Below are 25,642 nucleotides of genomic sequence, written 5' to 3' on the forward strand. Positions count from 1 at the left end.
GAGAGAAAGGAAAATATAAAAAGATAAATGAAGTTTACATGTTGTTTATTTGTTCTTTTTCCTTAAATGTCATATCATATAATACATGTAATTACAAGCCCCGCGGGGTTCTAGAAATTATATATACGTTGCTGTAATTTTTCTTTCGTAAGAAAATTGTCCAGACTCTGGAAGGCTTTTCATGGTCTTTTGACATATATAGAACAGCTTCAAAATTGTTGTTTCGCACTTCTGTTCTCAGTTTGATACACAGGTACTGGGGTTTTGTTCTTCAATTGTGCCACTGATCTTTGTGTCCATTAGCTTCATTCTTATTACATGAAGGGAACTTTTTTGTGTCCCCCACCCCTTCTTCTTCAATTGTCCCACTGATCTTTGTGCCAATTAGCTTCATTCTTATTACATGAAGGAAACTTGTTGCCGCCACAAATTGCAGACACATCCTCTTGTTCATTCTTGTTTGTGTGAGTTTCAGCTCAACCTGAACGATATTGCCTAGGTAGAGATCTTTTGCCAAATAAATCTATTTAAATTTTGCTTAGATATGTTTTTCCTTACTCCTCCCAAGCCATTTTAGACAATATCCTTTCTTTTTAATCTTAACCAATTTGATTCACCTTTCAGAAATGCTTTAAAGATCCCTGCTGGAGATTTCCATAGCATCTCAAATGAATCTATTTCAAATTTAATGTGTATCAAATTATACGAACTTCAATTTCGAGAGGTTTATGGGATGTTCCACCAACTGTGCCAGACCAATACCTTGTCAAGTGAAGAAAAGAGTTCAAATCTCCTCCTACATATATGAACTTGGATCCGTCCAATGTGGTGTTTTAAAAACCAATATTTCAAAAATTTCTATTGAAGTGAGATTACAATCATACAAAGTTATAGTGCTATGGACTATGGAGTGAATTCTCTACCTTGACGGATAAAGGTCTATGTTCCTTGCCAACATAGATCTGTTCTAGTGGTTGAAACTAACACCTCTTAGTGAAGAGGTCGTTGGTTTGAATTTTGCTGAGGCATATTAATATCCCCATCCTCCTATCTATAATTTTTCTCTTCAAAACTCAGAGGTAGCTCCCACTCTTTATGTATGGTGGAAAAGCGTGAAAGGGACACAGACTTCAATCCTAAATTTAGATTTTCCTTTTAGATATTATATTAAGTATTTTACTCTATAGTCAACTCTTAACTTTGTACGGTTGTGATGTCACTTCAACGGAGATTTTGAAGAAAAAAATGAATTCCTCAAGCTCGATCTTCTCTCTAAAAGGTAAAGGACATTATGGTTCCTTAATACGACCATCGGTTGTTTTTTTTTTTTTTGGTAAAGACCATCGGTTGTTAATGCAAGCAAAACTCGTGCGGCCTCTGTTGTGGCTTAAATTTTAACACATAACTTAGCAGTCTGAGTTTACCCCAAAAAAAAAAAAAAAAAACAGTCAGAGTTAGTGCTCAATTAATTTTTAATATAAAATGATCAAAATACCCTTTAAATGTTAAATTATTAGCTAACTTTAAGTCTCATTTTACATCCAACCCTTAGATGGGTGAAGGAATTCTCCCTTCACCCATCTTCTTCTTATACTTGCCGGAAACCACCACACACACCCTTGGCCCCCACTGCCCCCACCTTCCTTGGCCGAAAATAACTAACCTCCTTCATCTACATAGGCATATTATTAGGATCCCATTCAATCTCAAATTCAAGAAAGATTAACCGTAACATCCATCTTAATCATGTAACCCTAAATTCAATATTTGTATTATTTTTTCACCCAAAAATAAAAAATAAAAAATAAAAAATCCTTGTATTATTTATAATTAACTCTTCAATACAAACCCTGCAAATAAATTTGGTGAAGCCCACAGCCATTATACTATTCTCTCTCTTTCAAACCTGGGGGCGAGAAAGGTGAGTCTTCACTACTGGGAGTCTCCTTTCCGTGAGTCTTGAACTTGAGCAGCAAACTGCAAATTCCATACGACATCGTCAATGGTTGGTCTGTCAGCAGGTTCTCTGCACAAACATCTGACGCATATTTGGGAAGCTGTCTTTAGTGATTCGTATGAGCATGTATTGCGGACTTCTCGATCAATGACACTCCTTCGACCCACATCATCAGTCGCAATGCTGTCATATAACTGCAGTTAAGAAAAAAGAAAAAGAAAAAAGGAAGAGGATCTGTCATCAATTAAACATGATGAAGGTATCACTGAAGGAAAAATCATATAGATTTAACGATTCACACATCCACACCAATGTTGCGTGCTACACCTCAAAAAAAGAAAAAGTGGCATTTTGGCCAATGAATAATCAAACATATATAACTGAGTGAAAGAATAGAATTTTTGCCCTAAAAAGCACTGGGTACCATCTCATATTCTCTGGTGTTAACATTGCAGTGGAAATTTTTTTTTAAAGAAAAAGTAAACAAAACGAAAGGTAAGAGTGATAGTATGGGGCATCTACCTGATCTTTTAAATCATCAATTTCTTCTGAGGAAGTGATTGGTCTTCCCACAATGATTTCCATCAAGATTACCCCCAAGTCATAAACATCAACCTTGTCCCCACGTTTTGAGCTGCAGGGAGTGATGAAGTCATAAACATCAACCTTGTCCCCTGGGTTTAAGCTGCAGGGAGTGAAGATCAATCAAGCAGATTAGTGAGGGAAGTCCTGCCATGAATATCCATACTTGTTATATCAGTTTAATCAAAACATGATGGATCAAGAATGAAGAAAGTGAAAAAGTTCAATTGTTGGTTGAAGAAGAAAAGAAGCAAGATTAAAACTATGTGAAGGATGGGTTCATTTTGTTTTTGGAAAGTTTAAAGAAGAGTATTAGACTTATGTCCTCTTCATACAAGCAATGATGAAGGGTGAGTGAATATTTATGTAAGTATATTTTAATTTCCTTGTTCATCTGTTATACTTATGTCCTCTTCATACAAGCGGTGAGTGAATATTTATCCATGATTAAAAATCTTAGTAAGTATATTTTAATTTTCTTGTTCATCTTTTATTTATTTTTTTGGTACAAGTCTCATCCATCATTCATCATATATATGAGGATTTGGAAGTTTGATGTCCCGAATGCCGTCAATAGACATTCCATGTGTTGAGAGATAATTAAAAAAGAAACAATTGCAAACCTTCCAGAAACACCAACTTCTTTTGCTCCACAGGATGAAATTTCATTGTCAGCCTGCAAAACTTGCCAAAGAAGAATGTAAACGCAAGCAAAATTTGTTTAATCCAAGATAAACGTTATTTTGAGTAGGAGGCTAAATCTTTTTCACCTTCCCCAAATGCTCTGTTAACAAAGGCAGATTATAGGGGCAAATCTTGGCAACAAGGTTTTGATCTAACAGAACATCTGTTATTCTCAAATTATAGGTAAATACACTGGGCAGAATTTCCATATACAGGAACTGCATCCCTTTTGCTATGCCAATTGCAGCTCCAATCCTTTGTGTCCATGTAAATGTCTGTCCTGCAAAACTCTCCGCAAAATGAACTGTGAGATGCAGAAAATCAACAGCTGTAAGTAAAGAAGAATACTCGAGTCTGGATAGAAGGATAAGAGGAAGGTGCCTTCCGTGTCTATACAGTTGACTTGGGGTACTTGGGATGGACATTAGGCTCTCTAATTAAAGGATTCCTCCCAAAAAACTCCAGAGAAGTAAAATGTAAATGGAGATGCTGAGAACCTGATCTACCATTTTATATGGATGATCAGGATGATGAGGAGTGATACCATAATCATTTGCAGAGGTCACTCACTTTTAACCTATAAAGAAGTATAATGAATTCCACAAACTAACAGGTTCAACCAGCCAACATATGACAAATAGCATTAAAATTGAAAACGATTGTCTCCCATTTCCGTCCTGACTAGGTACTTGTTGGATGCAGTTAACTGATAGTAGCAATACATGGCCAGTCCATTTACCTGAGAGGTAGCTTCTCAGTGTCCAGTTTGATACATATTCAAAGACAAGAAATCTTCTGCGAACACTTGAATCATCTGGATAACACTCAAAGCAGTGTCCAAGAGCACTGACCAAATGCGGATGTCTGAGTTTTGAAATTGGTTCAATGTCTTGCATAAAGTGCTGAGTGCTGTATCTCTTTTTCAATTTCAAGCACACAATAGCAATAAGGGAATCATCACTTAGCCTGCCTCTGTATATCTGCGATCATACAAGAGGAAACACGTATTATTAAGCTTCAGTCATGAAATTTTATACCTATTCGTCAGAATGAAAGTCCACAAGAAACCGTAAAAATGTGAAAGGGCCTCAGGTAGTTATCATGAGGTTTAGGAACCATCCCACCTTCACCTAGCATTTTCTTTTCATTTCCAGGAGGGGCAGGCGAGAAATGTAAAGGGAATCAGAAATGAACTTTGAAATACTCGGGTACAAGCAACACGGGGGTGAATGGAAGCAATCCTATGTAAAAGGGAAAGCAGCCACCAGAGACAAATAGAGAGAGATGGATGGCTGTGGAATACAAGCAATACATTAAAATATTGCTGGCATCGTCACATTCTGGATTTTGAATAAAAGAGCTGGCATAGTCTTATCATTTATGGCAACATTGATCTTTAACATAACATATATCCACATATGTATAAACTGCTGGGAATTTCATTACAAAAATAAGGTCTTGCATGCTAATATAAAAGGAGTGGCACAGAGTTCTTCAACTAGTAAAGTTCAGTAGCAGGTAACAATAGTGAGGGATGGGCATACCCGACCAAGAGAGCCTTCGCTCATGAAAGTTGATGGATCAAAATTATGTGTGGCCTCTTCAAGCTCCTCCAAAGAGAAACTCCGGTAAGCAGGGAGGCCAAGGGTTCCCTGCTTTGTTGTTTGAGATACATACCCTTCAGGCAAGCATGCAAAAAAGCCTTTAGCATAAATGATCATGCACATGACAAGAACAATCAAGTAGATGGCATTCAGAAAACATTATTTTCTACTTCTAAACATTTTGCTTTTCTAATGTCTTTCATTTGTGTCCATGTTACATAGATTTGTGAGCAGAACCAGATACACTCTTGCATATTCAGTAATTTAACAAAAACTAGCTAGAATACATAATCAATAGAAGGCAAACAAAAAATAGAAATAAATGGGAAGTCAAGAAAATCGATTAACTTCTAATCTGATGTACAAATTTGATGAAGCTTCTAGAATAAAACATAATCAATTTCTGAAATTAATATCCTAGACCATGTAATGAAGTAAAAGTCAACAGTTCACCTTAAGTAAGAGAAAAGGTAAATGTTGCATCCAGAAAGGAGGCGGGGGGAGATTGAAAATACTTCTTAATAAGCAGCATGAAGATGTACTGAAAAAAGAAACCAAAAAGAAAAAAAAAAAAAAAAAAAAGAAGAAATAAAGGGCCATGGTTCTACAGACCAGTTGAGCATGTCTAACATTTGGAATTTATTAGTTTCTGTATTCTCCTCTGAATCTATCAAGCCATGAGCATGCACTACAATATGAGGAGCTTACTTGCATCAAAGAGCAGCTTTGAGTTGCACCCAATTGAGGCATTATTCACTGCTATTGATGTTGTTGGAGGAACTTTGTTAACCTTCTTAACCTTCTTAACCTTCTTAAGCCTTCCACGAGCCATGAAAATCAGACCAACCAGCAGAACTCCCCCCAAAATCCCTCCAAATATTCCCAATGCAATAATTACCAAAGAAGCTTTTTGAGGCTTCTTTTGTTTGTTAGGTAATTTTCCCATGGCTAAAGCTTCATTTTGGCAAAATGAAGATGGATGTTGATTTTGATTTCCACTATTCAAACAATTCCTAGCATACAGGACAACTCTCTTCTTTGAATTCGACAGCAGAGAGTTAGGCAAACTCCCAGTTAAGAGATTAGAAGACAAATCCACAAAGATCAGTTCAGCATTGCAAGACATTTTTTCAGTAAGTAATCCACTTAACTTGTTCTCTGCGACATTCAGATAAGTAATGGAAGGCAAAGATAACAACGAAGGTGGAAATGGCCCCATAAATTTGTTGAAAGAGATGTCCAGCCGTTGAAGCTGATCATAGAAGCTTACTTGAGAAGGGATGCCTGAGCTAAACCTATTCTTCTTCAGTACAAGCGTGACTAGATTGCTTCCCAGACGAGGAAACAGGGGTCCCAATTGATTACCTTCCAAATCAAGCACCTGAAGGTATCTCAAACTGCTAAGATCAGGAACTTGGCCGTATAGTTGATTAATTCCAAGGTTAAGAACTCGAAGATTTTCTATTTTTCCTAACGAGTTGGGCAGAGGTTCACTCAGGGCATTGTTCCTCACACTAAGAACAGCCAAAACTGGAAGGACACCAAACGAATCAGGAACACCGCCAGTAAGCTTATTGTTATCTAGCACAAGTGTCTTTAGCTTCTTCATAGAGGAAATCTCTTGAGGAATCATACCAGACAAGAAGTTTGAACTAATGTCGAGTACCTCCAACGAAGAAAGGCGATTGATTTTACCAGACAACGGACCCCATAAGCCCAGAGACACCAAAGACAAGGCTTTCAAGCTCGGAAGACTGATTAGTGAAGTGAAGAAAGAATCTATCAAGAAATTCAGAGGCAGTGGTGAAGTCCCATTGTTGCCAATTATATGCAGTTCGGTTATGCTGCCTTCGAAGCAGATAACTCTTAGATTCGGACTTGGGTTGGTGTCGCAGAAGTCCGTGTTTTCATTCCAGATGCTTAAAACAGCTGGAAAATTCAAAAGCTCCCGAATTCTGAGAAGAGTCTGGAAGGATTGCGATTGCAGCTGAGTTGAATAACAAGGAAAACAAGGAAAACAATGAAGAACAAGGAAAAGAACAAAAGTGTACGAAGTATAGATTCCCTTAGCCATAGAAGCTACAGCTACCGTGGAATGAACAAGCAGCTGAGCAGGCTAACTGGGCTTAAACACGATTGAAGACCTAGCTACAAATGCACCCATCAAAAGATAATATTGAAGCTACCAGCATCTCCATTAACGTCTCAGCAGTTCCAGGAACAGAAGCCTGTCATACCAAAAACAATTAGGATAATCACAGAGTTAAAAATAAACAGAACAAAGAATAAGGTATAGAATACCAAATTTCAGTTTTTCTTTTTTTAGTCAAAAGAAAACTAGTAAGAAGAAGAACTATTACAAGCACTGGCATCTAACTTACATAAGTTATGAAGCCAAGAGTTGAAATTTTGCCAGGAAGTTCCAACGGAAAGGCAATCCTAGACAAGAAATCTGCCACTAAATTGGAGTGCCTCAAATTTCTGTTCCAGGTATGGTACAAAGGGTAACAAATTGAATGCGACCAAGTGATGATCAATACTCTTTGTCCTACTTGCGCCCTCTCTCGGTTGGTCCATTCTTTTATTTGCTTCCATTGTTGAAGGCAACCGGCGAAAGCAGAAGCAAGATTCTCGCAGAAGAAGAATAATCGTTTTCTCTGCAATATTTGTGAATCAAAGCAAAAATTCAATCGAAGTTCTAAAAAACCCCCACTTTCTAGTGAATTAGTCAGATCAACCAAGAACAAAAGAAAACATAAATTGCAATAATCCCCTCTCGACTCTTTTGATTTCCTTTGGCAGTTTGCTTTCTTTGATTCAACCCAGAAATTGAAAAATAAAAACTGGAATTCGCTGCAAATTTTTTCATGGAAACTAGCTGACTATCTTCCGCTGAATCAGGAACACTGGATCTAGCGTTTCTCTGCGGCCGTTGACGAATCCAGGGCTCCTGTAAGACCTCGCCGTCAGCAGAAACCCTAACATCATCCTCCAACATGTAATGACTCCGATGATTTCTAGATAATTTGTTCAAAGATGAGGGACAATTCGGAAATGAACTGTGAGACTGAAAATTACAAGTCCGAGGTGCCCATACGTTGAATGCCATCGTCGTTTGGGATGAACAAGGTTACAGTTATACGGAAGGTCGGGGTGGTTTTGAGGGTTTTGGGCGAAAGGGAACGGTGGTGGGTGATTTCCGGCAGGGAGAAGGTGGGGGCGGCGGCGGCGGCGGTTTTCGGGGGAAGGGGGTGCGGTGGTTTTCGGGAGAAGGTGGCGGGTAACTTCCGGCGGGTGGAGGTGGAAATGGGTGACCAAATAAGGGTAATTCAGTAATTTAATATTAAGCTTTTTTTTTTTTTGGAAGTGGGCGATAAGGGTGTCAATTGCATATTGAAACGGTTTAAACGTACCGAACCATGCTGTCTAAAACCGCACCGTTCAAATACCATAATGAAACCGATTTTCTTCAGTATGGTTCCAATTTCAAGTACTCATACGGTCGGCATGTATCGAAACTGTACCAAATTGAGAGAGAGATATATAATTAAAACACTTTACCTTTATCCTATCCCTAATTCTTTTCTTCAGTTTTTCGTTTCGTCCTTCACTCCCCTTCTTATATTTACTTGCTTTGTCTCTATTAATTAGATTTATTTGTTTTGTCTTTGTTAATATAAGATTATATCGATTGTTTGATCGCAATTTCATTAGAATATTAATAAACTAATAACAAAAATGGCATGTGTTCATTCATACCAAAATAGCACTGCACTAGATCTCATGTTTAAACCATTTTTTCTCAAAGATTTAATAACGAAATTGTATTGAACCGTTTTTACAAATACCGAAACCGTACAATATTGTATAAATTCGGTACGGTATGATTCTAGTCTTAGGTATTCAAAGTTGATACCGATCGAAACCGTACTGATTGACACCCTTAGGAGACGAGGGGTTGGTGAAAAAATTATCCACTTTTGGGTAAAGTTAAAAAAACACTTAACAAGGGACAAATATATAGAGAATGCAGTGACACCTCCCTCCACGCCTTCTGGTTGGGACCATTAGCCAGTGAAACTAAGTTGAGAATCACAGGGACAACTTCCACTAGCAATGTAGTTTTTTTTGGCATTGGTAATAGATTAAGGAGTTGCTCTTGATTGTGCCAAATCTGACTAACTCTGATTTGGGTTTCCTTGGGATTATCTAGGCCATCTTGTAGAATAAATTTTTATTGGATTATAGCCATTAGAGTTTCTATATGTGATGACTTGAAAAAAAGTGTCCTTCACAAGTAGCACTCAAACCATCCAGTTTGCAGTAATCTTGGCTGAGCCATTCATGCACACATCAGTATTACCTCATCATTCAGTGGAAAATTTTGTTATTTGAGTTGATGTTTTTATTGGATGTAATCAGCAATTTATCCATATTTTTCCTCCATTTATGGGAAGAAATGGACTTTAGCCAAATTATGCTTTATTTGGGTATTATGGACGGCTTAATGAGGGTTTCATTCTATATTTCAAAATACGTGGTCACTAATTGAGTCTTGAAATTCTAATGATATCACTAACTGTTGCCGGAGTTTGAAGAGGAAAAAAGGCAGAGATTGCAGCGATGTCGAAGATGGAGACAATGAAGGAGATGAGAGAGAATTGGGGACTTAGAAATGTGTATTTTTTTAGATGGATTTATGTTCATCCGATTGGAATGATCAACGTGTTTAAAATCTAACGGCCAATTGGAGGTAATGAGAGGGTGTCAATATAGGAGCCGATCCAGTAAACACCACACTCTTTTGATTTTCACACGTTAGATTTAATTGTGAAGAAAATATACAAATCTTACAGTAGAATAGATGTGATGGTATTTTGATCATAAAAATCACAAATTGTCTTTAATTGATTTTATTGAATAATCCAGGGGAGACATATGCAAAGTGTCTATTTTTTTTGACTAAAAATGACATGGACCAAACCTCAGGGATCCAGATGAAAATTACCCTAAAAACAATAGAGCTGTGATTCTTCAATCTACTAATACTCCCCCATTCACCAATTTCCCATGTTTTGATGAGAATGCTGAAATGCAAGGATCCATTTGGTCTCAATTGAAGTAATTGACATACTTGAAAGAGGCACGACTTTTACTAAATTTTCTAACCTATTCGATACTTATAGCCTAGAATTCAGTGGAAGTATTTCTTATCACAATGTTATAAAATTCTTAAGGAATAAAAGAATTAAATAAACAAATTAACGAACAATAGTTTAAGAATAACAAAACCCTATACAACAAATTAAGCTTAAACTACAACTACAAACCCAAAAGACCCATTCATTTCTTTTGGTCAGACAGACCCATTTAAACAGAATGTTTATAATCCAATCAAGAAAGAAACCTATCCAAAAAAATGTTTCATCCAAACATTCTTAAAAAAGTAAATTATTTTCTTTTATCCAAATTATGTTAAATTGTTAGTATGCCTGAGAAACCTTTCCAAACATTAATGTATTCTCACCTCTACATATTCTTAAATTAATTTTTACTATTTTCTTTTCACTATGATCTTTACATATCTAAAATTTTAATTTATATTTACTTATCATTTCAATTCAACTATGTATAAACAAGTATGTCTTTTCGTACCAGTAAAATTTAAATATAAAATAGGGCTTTTAGTCCGTGATCTCAAGAGGGTTCAAAATCTTGACCTCATACTTGAAGGTAATTGAGCAATTCCTCAAGTTTATAGTCATATAATATTATAGAGCATGGCGTAAAATACTTGACACAATATCTAAAAAGGGAATCCAAACCCTCTACCCTGACGGATAGAGGTCTCTCCTTATTAGGGGAAAGGGTCTATTGGAAGGCTTATTTCTAACTTTTCTTGTCAGAATCCAAAGGTGGGTCTCCTTCTTAATGTACCATAGAAAATTGTGACAGAAGCATAGATCTTTTACCTGTCAAGATATATAAAAGATTCAGAATTCTCTTTTTAAATATTAGGTATTTTACTCTATAGTCCATAACTTGTATGGTTGTATGTGGCTTGAATGTAAATTTTTGAGATATTGGTTTTTTTTTATTTTAATTATTTAGGAACAAAAATAGGAATTCATCTCCACTTGCCTCTAAGAATTTGGTGCTAGCGAGCCTAATACAAGTTCGTCTTTGACCAAATTCGTATCACAAAGGGTTAAGAAGGGTGTTTTTGATACTATATATATGGTTCCTTAATTGAACGATCGGCTGCCAATGGATTCAAGCAATAATTTAAAGAAAAAGGACTTGAAATTTGAAAGAAGACTCAGGAGAGAAGAGAAGGGCAGATGGTCGAGAAGGACCGTTGGGCATCAGCTTTCTCTACCAAGGCCAGTGGTTAATGCTAGTTTGCCCAAATAATCGCTGGAGGTGAAAGTGGAAAAAAGGGAGAAAATAATCCCAATTTTGCGTATTTACATGGACAACTTATGTGAAAGGTAGGTTATGGTTTATATAAGGAGACACAAGGTTGTGGGATTTTTGTGCTCATTTGAGCATCTATTCCTATCTTTTCATCTCTGCTTCTTCTCCTTTCATTTGAACATAATAAACTCAATAGGAGAGAAGAAAGAGAGATGGGAAGAGCTCCTTGTTGTTCGAAAGTGGGTTTACACAGGGGTCCATGGACTGTAAGAGAGGACACATTGCTTACTAAGTACATCCAAGCTCATGGTGAAGGTCACTGGAGATCTCTTCCCAAGAAAGCAGGTAATCTTCTGATTTCCTTAATTCAAGTCTTCAACATCATCATTTTGATTTCCTTTCTTTATAGAAAGTTATCATCATGGTTTCTTTTCCTTCTTCCTCTCTCTCTCTCTCTCTCTCACCAGTAAAATTCCCAGAAGTCCCTCAAAATCATTCTTATGTTGGTTGCCAATGTTAGTCGTAACTAGGAATTACATATAATTCTTGTCATTAATTCTTCTTTTTATTCTACTGTTCTTCATTACATGACGATGAGTTTCAACACTTTTTGTCTTCTCAAATGCTTGTGAGTCCCTACATGACGGTTTGAGTTTTAGGTTGAATATATACAGATCTCATATCTGCTTCAAATTCAAAGTCAGCTAACTTCAATATTTTATGATTTTTGTTTTTTTTTCTTCCTTTTTTCTTTTTTCCTGTGAACCTAAGGACTCCTTAGATGTGGAAAAAGTTGCAGACTAAGGTGGATGAATTACTTGAGACCTGATATCAAGAGAGGCAACATTAGCCCAGATGAGGAAGATCTTATCATCAGACTCCATTCCCTTCTGGGCAATCGATGGTCTCTTATTGCAGGAAGATTACCTGGTAGAACCGATAACGAGATTAAAAACTACTGGAACACCCATCTCAGCAAAAGGTTCAACAACAAGGGAATTCACCCTGTAAAGAAATCCAGGACAAGAGAGCCCAGAAAAAGGAAGACCAAAACCAGCACTAATAAACAAGAACAGAACAACAAGGAGGACAGAGCGAATCGTGAAACAGAGACCAAGATTCATCTCCCGAAGCCATTCAGGTTCACATCTCTGTCGATGACAAGGAACAACAGTTTCGAGTCTGGTAGTCATAGTGGAGGAGTAGTAGTTGAAGGAGACATTCAAGGAGGTTTGGGTACAGAAACGGTTGATTTTCCATGGTCATCTACTTCTGAACTCAACAATGGTGGTGGTTTTCTGATCGCGAATGGCAGTGATGTTGGAACTGAATCTCAATTACCCACTAAAGAGAACATGTTCGAGAGGCTGTACGAGGAGTACCTGCAACTACTAAAGAAAGAAGAAGGGGAAGATCAAGTCAACCCAGATACTTTTGCTGAATCTTTATGGGTATAACAGTCTAAAAGATCTAAAAGATGGAGAAAACTTCAAAATAATTCCAACTTTTGAAACGCTTTGGAAGATTTGGAAGTCACGTGCTCACCTTCTCTTCTCTAGCTCCCCATGCATACAACTACTAGCTAATTAGTATAGGGACTTGAAAGAAAAAAAAAAAAAGAAATTCTTCCTCTCTTTGTATTATATGCCATAATTAAGTAGAAGAAGCTTACGTAAGTACTACTAATACATGCTTGTAGAGTTCCCTTTTCCAACCCAAAAATAATAATAAATAAATAAAGTTCATCATGCATGCATGCAAGGCATATAGTTGCCACAATTCATAAAGGTAGCAATATAAAAATGTGTTTACTCATGTCACAAAATGTTGGATCTAGATCCTCTTCCTCTTGCATCGTCTTTCGTTCTGTCCGTCTCATTAAAAACAATCATCACACAAAGAGGAATCACGTCCTTTTAATTATAATCATCACTTGATTTTGTTTCCGTTGTTTCTAAACAAATTGTTTTTTTTTTTTTGTTTCTAATCCAGAAAAATCATGAAATAAAATAAAAATTAAAAAGAAAATACATAGAGATGTAATGTAGTTCATACATTAATGTGGTACGCTACATCAATAGGCAAAAAATGAGAACTTCCAGTACTATTTAGTTGAATACCAGAATCGAGATCTCTCAATCAATCACCACAACAATATTACAAAAACTCTCCCCTCAAATCTAAAGCGAAAATCCTAAGTCTCCATGACCTTGTAAATGAACATATAAAATACATATATATAGACTTTAATTAGGTAAGTAGATCGATCCAACAAATCGAGTCATATCATACTAATCCCCTTGCTTCCATTGTAGATGTCTTACCAAAATATATCATTGTAGTGGCATCAATGGAGGATTAGTGGAGTGATTGAGAACCTCACCTCTCAGTGCAGAGGTTGTGGGTTTACAACCTTTGCCAGTGGCATATGTAATATCTCCATTTTGAATTTTTCTATGCATAAAGCGCCTTTGTTACAAAAAAAAAAATTACTGTGGTTGATCCACCTTCAAAGTCCAATGAAGAATTTGGGTCACAACATGACCTGATTCAATCTTCTTATCTAATGGTTAAAATTAAGCTGGTCCACACAACGTGGGATGTAGAGGATCCTCATAAAAGAGAACTTCTCATGCCAGCCTAGAAAGGGAAGAGTGTGAGAGAGAGTGGGGTTCCACATAATGAAACTTCCAAACCCAAACGGGACAGGAGGTCTCATTTACTTTGTATCTCAATAAATGTTGGAAAGCGATGTAAAAGTGCCTTGTTTCATATTTTGTGAGATGTCGGCATTTATTGATGAAAAAGATGTTATCGTCTCTCCAGGTAAGGAAAAGTGTTGGAGACAAGGTTGAAAGCCTCTCCATTAATCTTAGGAGAACTGAAAAATGTGACTAAGAACCATTCAAAGAAATAATTATAGAATCAATCAAACTTTCTTTGGCAAATTTAGAAATATTTGTTGGGATACGGGGATGCACACTACAAACAAAAAAGAATACAAGAAAATTAAATACACAAGAAAAATAAAACATAGTTTGAAAAAACTGTCTATATTTTCAGAAGAGAGAAGAAATCTCACTATTTTCAGGAAATCTCATACTACTCTTACACCTACAAAATGCTATTATTTGCTTGTCTTCAATCACTATCCTCAGAATGAACTCTCCAATATATTTACAATTTGAATGAGAGTTGTTCAAGAAATTTCATAAAATATAGTGTTATACCCCTCTTCCTACCTTAATATAAAGGTGTCAATCGGTATGGTACCAACTTTGAATAATGAAAGCCAAAACCTTCCATACCGAATTTACATGGTACGGAATGATTTCGGTGTTTGCAAAAATGGTTTGGTACAATTTCGATATTAAATCAGTGCGAAAAAACAGTTTAAACATGGTATCTAGCACGGTACAATTTTGGTACGAACGAACCCATGCCACTTTTGTTATTAGTTCATTAAGATCCTAATGAAATTACGATCAAACAATCAATAGAATCTGACAATAACCGAGACAAAGTAAGTGAATCTAATTAAAAGAGACAAAACAAATAAATCTAAGAAGAGGAGCAAAGGACGAAATCGATAGACAAAAACAAAAAATTAAGAATAGAGTAAATATGAAGTGTTTTAATTATAAAATTACATTTATATCACTTAATTTAGTATTGCTACCAATTCAATACAGTTTCGGTACATACTGACAATATGAGTACTTGAAATCAGTGCGGTACCAAATTTCAAAATTAGGTTCTGACACTTACTATACCAAATTTTGAATAGTGACTCTATGGTTTTAGAAGACACAGTTCGGTACGATTAAACGACACCCTTGCCTATATATATATATAATTTGAAAAAGAGAAATAATTGCATAGATATTTGTTAGTGACGTTCAACTCGGTTGCAAAGCTAAACCGAACCCTTTCAATCAATTGAAAACGATTTACGGATCAAGGATAGACACCATAAGCTAAACCGAACCCTTCCATAAATGTTTTATTTTACGCTACCAAATGTGTTAAATGGTGCATCATTGATAAGAATTTCTGCTTTGCTGTTAATTGAGTTTCGTTATCAGATTAGACCATAGACCATCAGTTGGATGAAAACCCGTGACCAACTAACAGTAAATCCTACTACTCCCCATTTCCTTCCTTTGGGAGATTACTCAGATTAGCATTTAATTTACTTCCATTAACGGTTGACTCACTCTGATTTCAATCTTTCTTTTTTCTTCTTATGAAGCAAAATTCAAACCAAGCTAATAATTAAGATGCTCTTTTAGTCATAATTGCTGATAGCTATTGATATCCAATCGGTTTGGCAAATGGCAACCAAACAGTAACAGTGAGTGGATCGAGGAGAAAAGCAAATCATTTGAACTAGAGAAGGATTTGTTTGTTGCCAGTTTTGTTTTTTACTTTTAAAATATTTTTCTGTATATGTATTTCCAATTTCTGTATTCAGTCAATGCTCCAAGAGTTATCATAAACCAAACTAATTCACCATAACAATGTTAAGAAATTTTGATTTCCTAGCATCTTTAATTAGCATTTGGGTATATCATCAGGTGGACGTGGAAGGGTCTCCATCTCTCCCTTCCCATTCTTCACTATAAAAGCCATGGATAAACCCCAAGATGTATGAATCTCTATGTGACAGTGCATGAACCATACTCCTACAGAAACAAATAGAAATAAATTGTTACCCAACTAACACATATGATATGCTAATTATAATTTTCAAAACAGTAATTTCTAAGGCCAAGAAAACCATACCGGGATTGTCTGCAACAAATCTTATTGCAGCCCATCCACCCACTGGAACTGCTACTGTGTTCATGTATGGTGGATCAACCAGGTTGAGCTTCACTGAGTCAGGATCATAGTTGCCACTTCCATAGCCCACAACATAAAAGCTATATCCATGGAGATGAATGGGGTGGTTCTCAGTAGTCACTGTACCTGTGTCTTGCAAAATGAGTTGCACCTTTGATCCATATTCAAGGACCTTAGTCTTAGTCCCAACCAATGACTGGGTGTTATTGGGAATATTATTAGGTGCTCCATTAACAATAATCATATGAATTAAGGGGCACATCAGGGAAATCCTCACTGAAGTAACCATTAATCTTGTTGTAATAAGCTTGCAGAAGTGAAATATTAGGCATAACAAAAGAGATGTTGTTAATGGAAGCTGCCAATACCCCACCATTGGTGAATCTGCAATGCTTAGTGGGTTCTGCTGATTTGCACTTTTGGACATTCAATCCAATGGTAAAGAAGAGATCAGTGTCTATATCCAGAGGCAAAGCAACTGGGTTTAAGCTCCTCAAACCATCCATTATTGTCCTGACAGCAAGATCATCACTGAAACTAGGAAGCTTAGCTGATACTGCTAAGCTGTTAACTGCTGCATTTGTGTACTGCAAGTAAGCTATGGCTGGTACATTCAAGAAAGTAACATTCTTAGCAGACATGTATGCTCCCATGGCCATGGAGTACCTGCCAATGGGTTGATCAGCAGTGACAAGCACATTCATTGTCTGCCCCGGCGCGATCATCAGACGATCAACAACGAAGGGCTTCGTGTACTCAGAATCAGCTTCAACAATGGTTAATTTGTGGTTAGCAATGGTGAAGAAGTGCTCCATGTTCAAGGCTGCATTTATAATCCTTAACAGGTATGTCTTCCCTCGGACAACATCAATCTTATACACATCTGAAATAGATTTGCAGAAACTATATTAAAATTTGTAAAACAACCAACAAATAATTTGTTTTTATCCTTATTGAAGAAGAAAAGTTTGTTCCAGTAAAATAGGCATCAATATGAAGAATACTAAGCCAGTTATTACCATTAGCAGAGCAACTGTAATTGGGACCCGGGTGGCCATTGAAAAGGAAAGCATTTGCTGGAGGAGGACCTGCTCCGCTTGCTAGAACCTCATTCTCCAAGGGTATTACATCCCTCATCCAATGTTCCCCTGCCCATAACAAAGTAACATTGAGCCTTCTCTGTAATTGCAGTGATATACAACAATGGCGATCAAGCTTTAAGAAAAGAAGACGATCATATACAGTGGATTACCAAGTATGACAATGTGCTCTTCGTAAGGGTCTTTAAAGGGGTAAGGAATGCCAGTTTTGGGGAAGACGACGATAGCACCATAGACGGTTGCTCTGAGCCAAGATGCGTGAGCATGCCAAAACAGAGTACCCTTCTGCTGTTGCAGAGTGAACTTATAGGTGAAGCTTTGCCCTCCTTGAATTGGGCACTGTGTTATATAAGCTGGTCCATCATACCAGCAAGAAAGCCTCTGCCTTACTCCATGCCTGAAAACAATTTCAGTGTCAGGACCCAGTAATCCTCACGCATGGTGAAGAAAAGATACGAAGATCAATTGGTCATTATTATCCCAATTACCTATGCTATTTGCGTGACCCATCATGTAATTATGCATGAATTATGAAAGGGTAATTAATAATTAACAGAGCCATTATGGGTTTTGCTTAATTACCAGTGGATTGTAACATTGTGGGGTGTTTCATTTTTGACATTGACAATCACTTTATCGTCTTCTTGCGCGTAAATTACAGGTCCTGGAAACATTCCATTAATGGTGACGATGTCTTTGCTCTCACATAGCTTTGTGATTGTCTTCATCTGAACCTAGAAGAAAATAGAGCTGCATGCATGATCAGTTACAGAGACACTTGAATATAAAAAAGAAGGAGCTAGACAAAACCAGAGGGAGTGAGAGACCTTGAAGTCATAGAACCTTGTATGCAGAGGCCATTCTTTGGCTATGGCATGAAGAGTAGCAGCATTAAACATGATGACAAAACCGAGGAGAAACAAAGCAACCAAATTCGCCATTACTTTAATGCAGGGAGAGGGAAAGAGTTGTGGTGGAGGAATGAGAAAGCTAAGAGGGAGAAAAGGGGGCTTTTCAGTAGGATGATGAAGCTGAAGAGATGAGATGAAGCCTTCTAATAGTTGTGGAGAGGGTGCAATAATAGGAAAGGAAAGGAAAAGAGGGTCTGTCCAGTTTTGTATCATGTTTGTCAGCTTTCATGATTATGTAACATGGGTTCGTGATAATATGGTGTTGGAAGCGTGAGTTATTCAATTCATATGTGTTTGATCCAAAATAATAATGATAATCATATAAACACACACAGGAACACACACCAATCCTTCTCTCTCTTTTTCTGTCTGTGTCTCTCATTTCCATGTTTGGTTTAGAACCTGTAAAGACTTACACCAAGAAATTATACAGTTTGACTGAGAACCTGAACAATGAAGGTACCTGCTCCCTTAGCTCCTTCTTCCGGAATAGTCCAGATTCCCTCCACCCAACCTCTCTGTGGCCCCATCCTTCCAGTCTTACGTGATGCTTGACAGAGTCTCTGTCCATGTCAACCATGGGTTCCCCGTGTAATGCCTTTGTGAGTGTGGGAGGATGGAGACACGGTCAAGTTGGGTCGAGAAGATCTCCACACTCCCCCAACAAAGCAAAACACGCAAAACACGCCTGCATCCAATCCCTACATTAAGTTTTGTCTTGCAATCAACATGTTATGTGTGTAACGGGGGAGGGGCAGCAAGAAATCTGAATTATCTTCTGTCGAGGGAATACATACTCTTTTGCTTCTCTTACCACACAATAAGGGTGATGCATGCCCATTTGGGATCTAGTGGAGTTTTACCTTTAAATTATTTTTATTAATATTTTGATATGAGTCACACCCATATTGTATGGTACAAAAGCATCGATGGGGCAATATCATGTTCCTCTAACGAGGAGGTGATCCAAACTTAGCAACAAGTAGCTAGCCTTTTCTAACACCACATGAAGCTAAAATCTCAATGAACACACTCACCTAATACACAATATATTAAGTACTTGATCAATGTACTAAAAGCTCTATAGCTAATAGACGTGGCCCAATCTAACACTATGCACCACATTGGGCCCCATTAGACACGTAATGCAACAACCCCCACACCTAGCAGTTATGCATTTAATATGCAGCTCTGTGTTGTGGATATTGGGCAGCGCCCGCCACCGCCGGAACCGCCACGGAAAAAATATACAACGGTAAAATCAAACAAGTGGATACATGTGAATACAAAATATTAAAACACAAGACCACAAACACAAACCAGATTCGATCTTAAGCCCGAGTCGGCCACCACTCCAACGATCGAGATAATGTTAGACAGAAACAGCGCGGATGGACATGAGTAGATGTGAGAGAAAAAGAGAGGTTGGGCATACAAAAGGAATCAAGGTCCGAATTGGAGTTCAAGAGAAAGAAGAGAAGGGTGAGTGAGGGGAAAGACAATTCATAAATTGATTCGAAAATAACGAACACATAGGAATTCCCATAAGTTGAACCTAAGGTAGCGAAGAAACTAAAACAGAGAACCAAGAAGAAGAAGAGGAACGATAACAAGGAACCCAGCGGCGGGTTAGATGATGGCAGCACCGACAAGTCACCAGTATATGGAAAGATCACGTGTCTCACCCCCCCTCTGCCGGTGAGGGCAAAAATAACAACAAAACCCGCAGGAGCCGGCCACAAACAACACGCAACCCGGAGAGTCAAACGAAGGAAAACACGCACACAAGAGCGGGGGGGCAACAGTTGAACAAGCAAGAGTGAGGGGAACGCGAGGATATCCAAGAACAACAAAGAAGGAAAACAACCCCGCGCAGGCACGACGCGGCCACAACGGGAGAGGAGGGAAGGGGAGGACGGGAGCATGACCAAGAGAAGACAGAAAACGGGACACCCAGAGCCGAACCCCACGCCCCGAATGGAATGTGGGTTTAAAAGAAATTTAAAAATTAAAGATGTTAAGTGAATTAAATATGTGTATTACCTATCTTAGTTTTGTTTAACCATTAGATATGCTTTTCACGTGGCGTCGGCTTCCCGGTGTTTACGGTCGAGATCAAAATCTTGAGTCGGTTTCACTTTTCACCCGCTTGCTAAATGGATGGTCTGCCCACAATCGAAATCTCAGCCAAGTTTTCAATCTCAACCGTAGGCATGCTACAAACATGCACCCCAACCCTCATTTCTATGTTTGGTTGAGAACCTGTTAAAGCACTTCCACCCTGCAATTATACCGTTTTGACTGAGAACCTGAACAAGGAACCCACCTGCTCCAGTAGCTCCTCCTACCAACTCCCCACGCTCCCCCAAGAACGCAAAACACGCCGGCAATGTCACTCTTGTCTTGCAGCCAACACTCCCACACCATGGCACCCTACGTGTAAGCGATACAGTAATCCTCACCTTTTGTGTTACGAATGAAAACAACTGAGTTCTACGTAAAAGCTCTCATCAATTCTCAACGCTGTTGCACTTTACAGAGTCCGTCATTGGCAAGGAGTTATACTGAAGTACGCTCACACATCATTGCTTCCTTCACTCCTCGAACAAGAGGGAAGAAATGAATCATCAAACTTTCTTAGAAATGAAGCAATCATGGTCCTACATGCTACAGCCAACATCACCACACACATGGCCGACCAAACTCATTGACTTCTACCTTGCTTCAATTAGACCACTGCCTCTTGGGTGGGACCCTTTTATCTGTTTAAACCATATAGATTTATATATTAAGAAGGATCTAGACCAATCGCATCCTTAGCCTTTCAGAAATCATCTTTCCTGACTAAATTGGATCAATGGCTGGATCATTTAAACAAACCTTGAGGTGGGCTCTAAAACAGAACGTAAAGCCCATCAAGCCTTTTGTTTCTACGTGTGCTGGTGTTTGTAGAAAAGATTAAGATGATGTGATTTTCGAAAGAAGAGAGTGGACCCCAGTGGAGGTGGGCTCGGTAGCTTGGAAGTTGGCAATGGGCCTGGTCCTCTTACCACAGTTTGCCCCAACTCATACCATATATAATGGATCCCCTACACCATGGGACTCGGTTTAGCTGAATACGGATGCAATCATTTGGAAGCACCTGGTCTCACCCTTTCAGAGCCCAACACCACAACCTCACTCCTCGTGGCACAAGCTCAAAGTTTGGATCCTCTACCTGACAGTGTATATTTATGCTACCCTCACACCTCTCCACTACAAATTAGGAAGAAATTCACATGGAGTGGGATTCATTGGTCCAGTGCAATAGCTCTTCTTCATGCCATCATTTTGAAATTTTGATTGTACGGAGCTTTTCCTTTACATGAAGGATAAGAATAGACATCCTCCAAAGGCCAATTAACCTCAGATATGGGATATTCTAGACAGAATAAGGGTGTCAATTCGGTATAGTACCTATAATTTGGTATGGTACGGTACTGTATCGAATTTCAAACCCTCATATCGAAACAATACTTACTGAATTTATAACACTATTTTAAAAAACGGTTGGATACAGTTTTGGTATAAAATCGGTACGAAAAAAAGGGTACAATTCAGTATACGATAAAGTATAATTTCGATATTAAAAATATAAAAAAAAAAAAAAAGCCATTCTTCTAATCTTTTTCACTTCCAACGTAGGAGTGTTCATAGTATTAGTTGTGTAATATGGTTTTTAAGTTAATATATTAACTATTCAGATCTTTAATAGGTGAAGAACAAGATTAGTATACTTGTATTCTTAATACAATATACTTTCAATCTAAGCTTAATTAAAGAAAAAATCAAAATTTTTTTTTTTAACAATTGGGTCCAACCAGGAGTAATGTTAAGATGGATTGGGTCTTAAATTGGACCCAACCCAAGAGTAGTGTCAAGATGGATTGAGCTTTAAATTGGGCCCAACCCAACTTAGATATAAGATCTTACCAAAAAAAAATTTAAATATAAGAGTGTAAAAACTCACTACATACCATGGCATTGCTACCTAAGACCAAAACCGTAATGTATCAAATTCCAAAAAACAGTTTCACAAGTGATTGTACCAAATTTGAAAACAAATTGATTTAAACGACATCGTTCAGTATAGTAAATTGATATCCATACACAATTGACACCCTTACTTAATTTCCATTTTAGATCCTACTTTTTCTCTCACATTTCTACCAACATCAAGTGTGTGGCTGATTAATTAACCTAGAGAACCAATCAGGTGACGACATCAATGCTTTGGCATATTTCTTCTCTTTAAATCCTTGTGCATGCTTGAAGAAAATTTCTATTTACTAAAGGGAGGGGGGGGGTGGAAAAAAATTCTGCTAAATACGCATGCGTAGCTTCCTCGTGGCGCATGTTAGTGGGCCCATTCAATATCAGTATATATTTTTCCCGTTTATTAAGAATATAATTAAATTGGACCAAAAAATATTATATATAAACTTGCGACAATAAAAAAACCATAGGTCACATGGAATCTAATGATTCTCCACTCATTTAAACATGATAGTCCATCACCCTATTCTAAACGAATCCCACTAATCTTGACCACATTAATTTAATAATAACAGGGTTACCAAAAAAAATTTAATAATAACAGAAGGAACCACATTAATTTAATAAATAGAAGAAACGGTTTCCATCAACTTTCCTATCTTATATATATATATATATATATATAGTTCATCCCATCATAGGTTCTGACCACCTTCCTATTGTGATTGACACTATGGGAGGAGAAGAAGGCCAGATGAATCAATGTGGTTTCAACATCAAGATTGTCGGAAGGTAGCAAGTCAAGCCTGGTATGCTGAAGAAGGACTTAATTCAGCAGGCAGGTTAATGGCTAAGGCTGGAAATGTCAAAAAAGGTTTTTCTAAGTGGAACAGAACCACTTTTGGCCGTGTGCAGACAAAAATTTCTCATCTTCTCAAGAAGCTGGAAGTTGTTCTTCAACAGCCTTCACAAGGAAATGAAGAAGAAGAGGGGAAATTACATCAATTGCTGGAAATAGAACTGAAGAAAGAGGAGGAGATGTGGGCTCAGAAATCAAGAGAATTGTGGTTAAAGGCTGGGGATAGAAACACAAAATTTTTTCCGACTTCCACTCTTCAGAAAAGAAACAGAAATCGAATCTCAAAGCTGAAATTGAGTTGTGGCAGATGGTCAAGTTCAGAAGATGAAATCTATGGTGAAGTAGTGGCCAAATATAAAGAAATATTTTGCTCTAACGGTATTGATGAGGAATCCCCCAAAGTGTTCTCTCCTGATTGATCCAAAAGTTACTCAAGAAGATACCAAGATTGAGAGTCCTCCTAGAAAGGAGGAGATTAAGGCCGCATTGGTGGAAATGGCTCCGTGAAATCCCCCGGCCCCGATGGACTCCCCCACCTTATCAACAATTGGGATTTGGTAGAAGAAGATATTTGTAAGTTTGTCTCGAACTTCTCTCCGGTAGCATGCCTAAGGAAATAAACTCCACTATGTTTGTTTAATTCCTAAATGCAACCCACGAAACCATGATCAATTAGACCCACAGCCGGCAATGTTACCGTTAAGATAGCAACTAAAGTTATTGCTACTAGGCCGAAAGGGATTCTAGATAGGATTATCGGTGTGCCTCAATCAGCTTTGTTCCCACTAGAAATATTTCGATAATGTTCTAGTGGCTCATGAGTGCTTCATTATATCAAGAATAAGAAGAGAGGAAAGAAGAAAGTCATGGCCCTAAATTGGATATGAAGAAGGCTATGATAGTCCGGAATGGAACTGTCGAAAGGACTTATCTAAGCTGGGATCGTGATCAATGGGTGTCTCTAGTGATGTCTTGTATCAAGTCGCCTCTTACAATGTGTTAGTTACCGGAGCCGCCGGGGATCCATTGAACCCACGAGGGGCATTAGACAAGGAGATCCAATATCCCCCGCTATTTGTCCCGTGCCCGAAGCATTAAATGCCGTCTTCAAAGCCGCCCTTCATGAAAATCTCTCTCTGGTTGAGAGTCGAAACAGGACCAACCCAATCTCATCTATATTGCAGATGATACCGTGTTGTTTTCAGAGGTCAACTACAGGAGTTCCGAATATCAAAGCATGTCTTGACCTCATTGTGCCGCTAGTGGCCAACAAACAAATCAACGAAGTCATCTATATACTTCAGCCCTAACACCGCTCCTAGGTTCAAAAGATGGCTCAAGAATTGTGAAGATTCCTATGGAGGTCCACCAAAAAGTATTTGGGCCTCCCTTCGGAGTTTCAAGCTTCAAAGAAGGAGAGCTTTCGAGAAATACAAGAAAGGACAAGTAAGAGAATGCGGGGTTGGAAATCTAACCTCTATCTATGGCCGGAAAAGAAGTTCTGCTGAAGTCCGTGGGGCTCACCATAAACAACTATGCAAGCATCCCATTTTATCCTTCCTAAATCTCATCATAACAAGATTAGGAAGGATGCCATAAATTTCTTATGGGGAGAAAAGGAAAACAAGAAGAAGATGCGGGTGCATGGGAGAGACTATGTCGGCCAAGGACGAGAGGAGGTTTGGGGCTCGGGATCCATATTGCGAATCGGCTCCATGTAAGCTAGCTTGGAGAGTGTGGAGCAATCCGAGGCGATGGGTCAAATTCTTAAACAGACATACTTCCAAATCAGAACTAACTACCCCCGCAGGCACAAACCCCTCTTGGGCATGGAAAAGTGTTTAGAAGGAAGGAAAATACAAACCGGCAGATGGGTTGTGGGGAATGGAAATTCTATAAGAGTTGGGAGGACCGGGATCGCAACCCCATGTATGCGATTTCAAATGGAAGAGATGCCACCCGAGGAGAAATCGATCGAGAAGCACACTCTCACGCATACAATCCGGAGAAGGAAAGCCCGAAATGACCCGGGAAGGGATTACAATGGTCTCCCGAGCGGTGGTGGAGAAAGCGCAATGGAGGCGCGGAGTACCGAAGCTTCACCCTCTCCGGGTGCGATCGCTCAACGCGGAAGAATCGTCCGGAATGTTGGTAAGATGGGTTTCCTCCGGGCTTCGTCAAAAAAGGGATGCAGCCAAGGAGGGGGAAGGGGTGGGCCCGGCAGGGATTCGGATGGAAAACCCACAAGGGGGCGATCCCGCCTCGTCGCCCGATGGGCGAGATGCGGCATTAGAGAAGGTATTTGTTGGCTCTAGAGGAAGGCTTTGTTAAGCCCGGTGGAACGGATTCGGCGGAGGCGATCGAATTGGACCAACAGGAACCGATCCAGGGACATTCAAAACAGCCGGGATGGGGAATCCTCAGAATCCAAATACTTTTCATGTTAAAAGGGAGGTAAGCGAGCAGACTCCTGCCGGAAGGCCGTGTCCGAGCGGCCGGACTCTTGGCCTATGTTAGATCCCGGGTTTCTTGATCTTTGTAATCCGGATGCCTTGCGTGGGTCACGCGTTAATATATAGACCCTTTTCTACCAAAAAAAAAAAAAATATATATATATATATATATATATATATATATATATATATATA

General features: G+C 38.4%; 3 protein-coding genes across 3 annotated transcripts; 1 reads left to right on the forward strand and 2 right to left on the reverse strand.

Moving 5' to 3' along the window:
- Positions 1-1,716: 1,716 nt before the first annotated feature.
- Positions 1,717-8,047, reverse strand: LOC149014057 (putative inactive leucine-rich repeat receptor-like protein kinase At3g03770). Its single transcript, XM_089159564.1, has 8 exons — positions 7,209-8,047; positions 5,536-7,055; positions 4,768-4,901; positions 3,963-4,203; positions 3,310-3,503; positions 3,163-3,215; positions 2,480-2,642; positions 1,717-2,151 (listed from the first exon to the last, which is right to left on the reverse strand). Exons 2-8 carry the CDS (start codon positions 6,899-6,901, stop codon positions 1,933-1,935), a joined length of 2,370 nt encoding a protein of 789 aa, XP_089015690.1. The 5' UTR covers positions 6,902-7,055; positions 7,209-8,047; the 3' UTR covers positions 1,717-1,932.
- Positions 8,048-11,348: 3,301 nt separating this feature from the next.
- On the forward strand, positions 11,349-13,021 carry LOC149014058 (uncharacterized). Its single transcript, XM_089158713.1, has 2 exons — positions 11,349-11,589; positions 12,016-13,021. Exons 1-2 carry the CDS (start codon positions 11,457-11,459, stop codon positions 12,699-12,701), a joined length of 819 nt encoding a protein of 272 aa, XP_089014839.1. The 5' UTR covers positions 11,349-11,456; the 3' UTR covers positions 12,702-13,021.
- Positions 13,022-15,497: 2,476 nt separating this feature from the next.
- On the reverse strand, positions 15,498-18,194 carry LAC6 (laccase 6). Its single transcript, XM_089158555.1, is given in 7 exon segments — positions 15,498-15,929; positions 16,030-16,324; positions 16,326-16,972; positions 17,109-17,237; positions 17,342-17,586; positions 17,772-17,923; positions 18,017-18,194. Coding segments are annotated over 7 exon segments (1,713 nt in total). The 5' UTR covers positions 18,131-18,194; the 3' UTR covers positions 15,498-15,798.
- Positions 18,195-25,642: the final 7,448 nt, after the last annotated feature.

This window comes from Hakea prostrata, chromosome 6, assembly GCF_041222555.1.
Source record: "Hakea prostrata isolate BN-2017 chromosome 6, UWA_Hpros_2, whole genome shotgun sequence".
NCBI lineage: Eukaryota > Viridiplantae > Streptophyta > Magnoliopsida > Proteales > Proteaceae > Hakea > Hakea prostrata.

Coding starts and splice junctions, on each gene's coding strand:
- LOC149014057 (XM_089159564.1), bottom strand. CDS start 6,901: ATGGCTAAGGGAATCTATACTTCGTACACTTTTGTTCTTTTCCTTGTT. Junction 4,204..4,767: donor GCGAAGGCTCTCTTGGTCGG/GTATGCCCATCC, acceptor GTATGATCGCAG/ATATACAGAGGCAGGCTAAG. Junction 2,643..3,162: donor GAAGTTGGTGTTTCTGGAAG/GTTTGCAATTGT, acceptor CACTCCCTGCAG/CTTAAACCCAGGGGACAAGG.
- LOC149014058 (XM_089158713.1), top strand. CDS start 11,457: ATGGGAAGAGCTCCTTGTTGTTCGAAAGTGGGTTTACACAGGGGTCCA. Junction 11,590..12,015: donor ATCTCTTCCCAAGAAAGCAG/GTAATCTTCTGA, acceptor TGTGAACCTAAG/GACTCCTTAGATGTGGAAAA.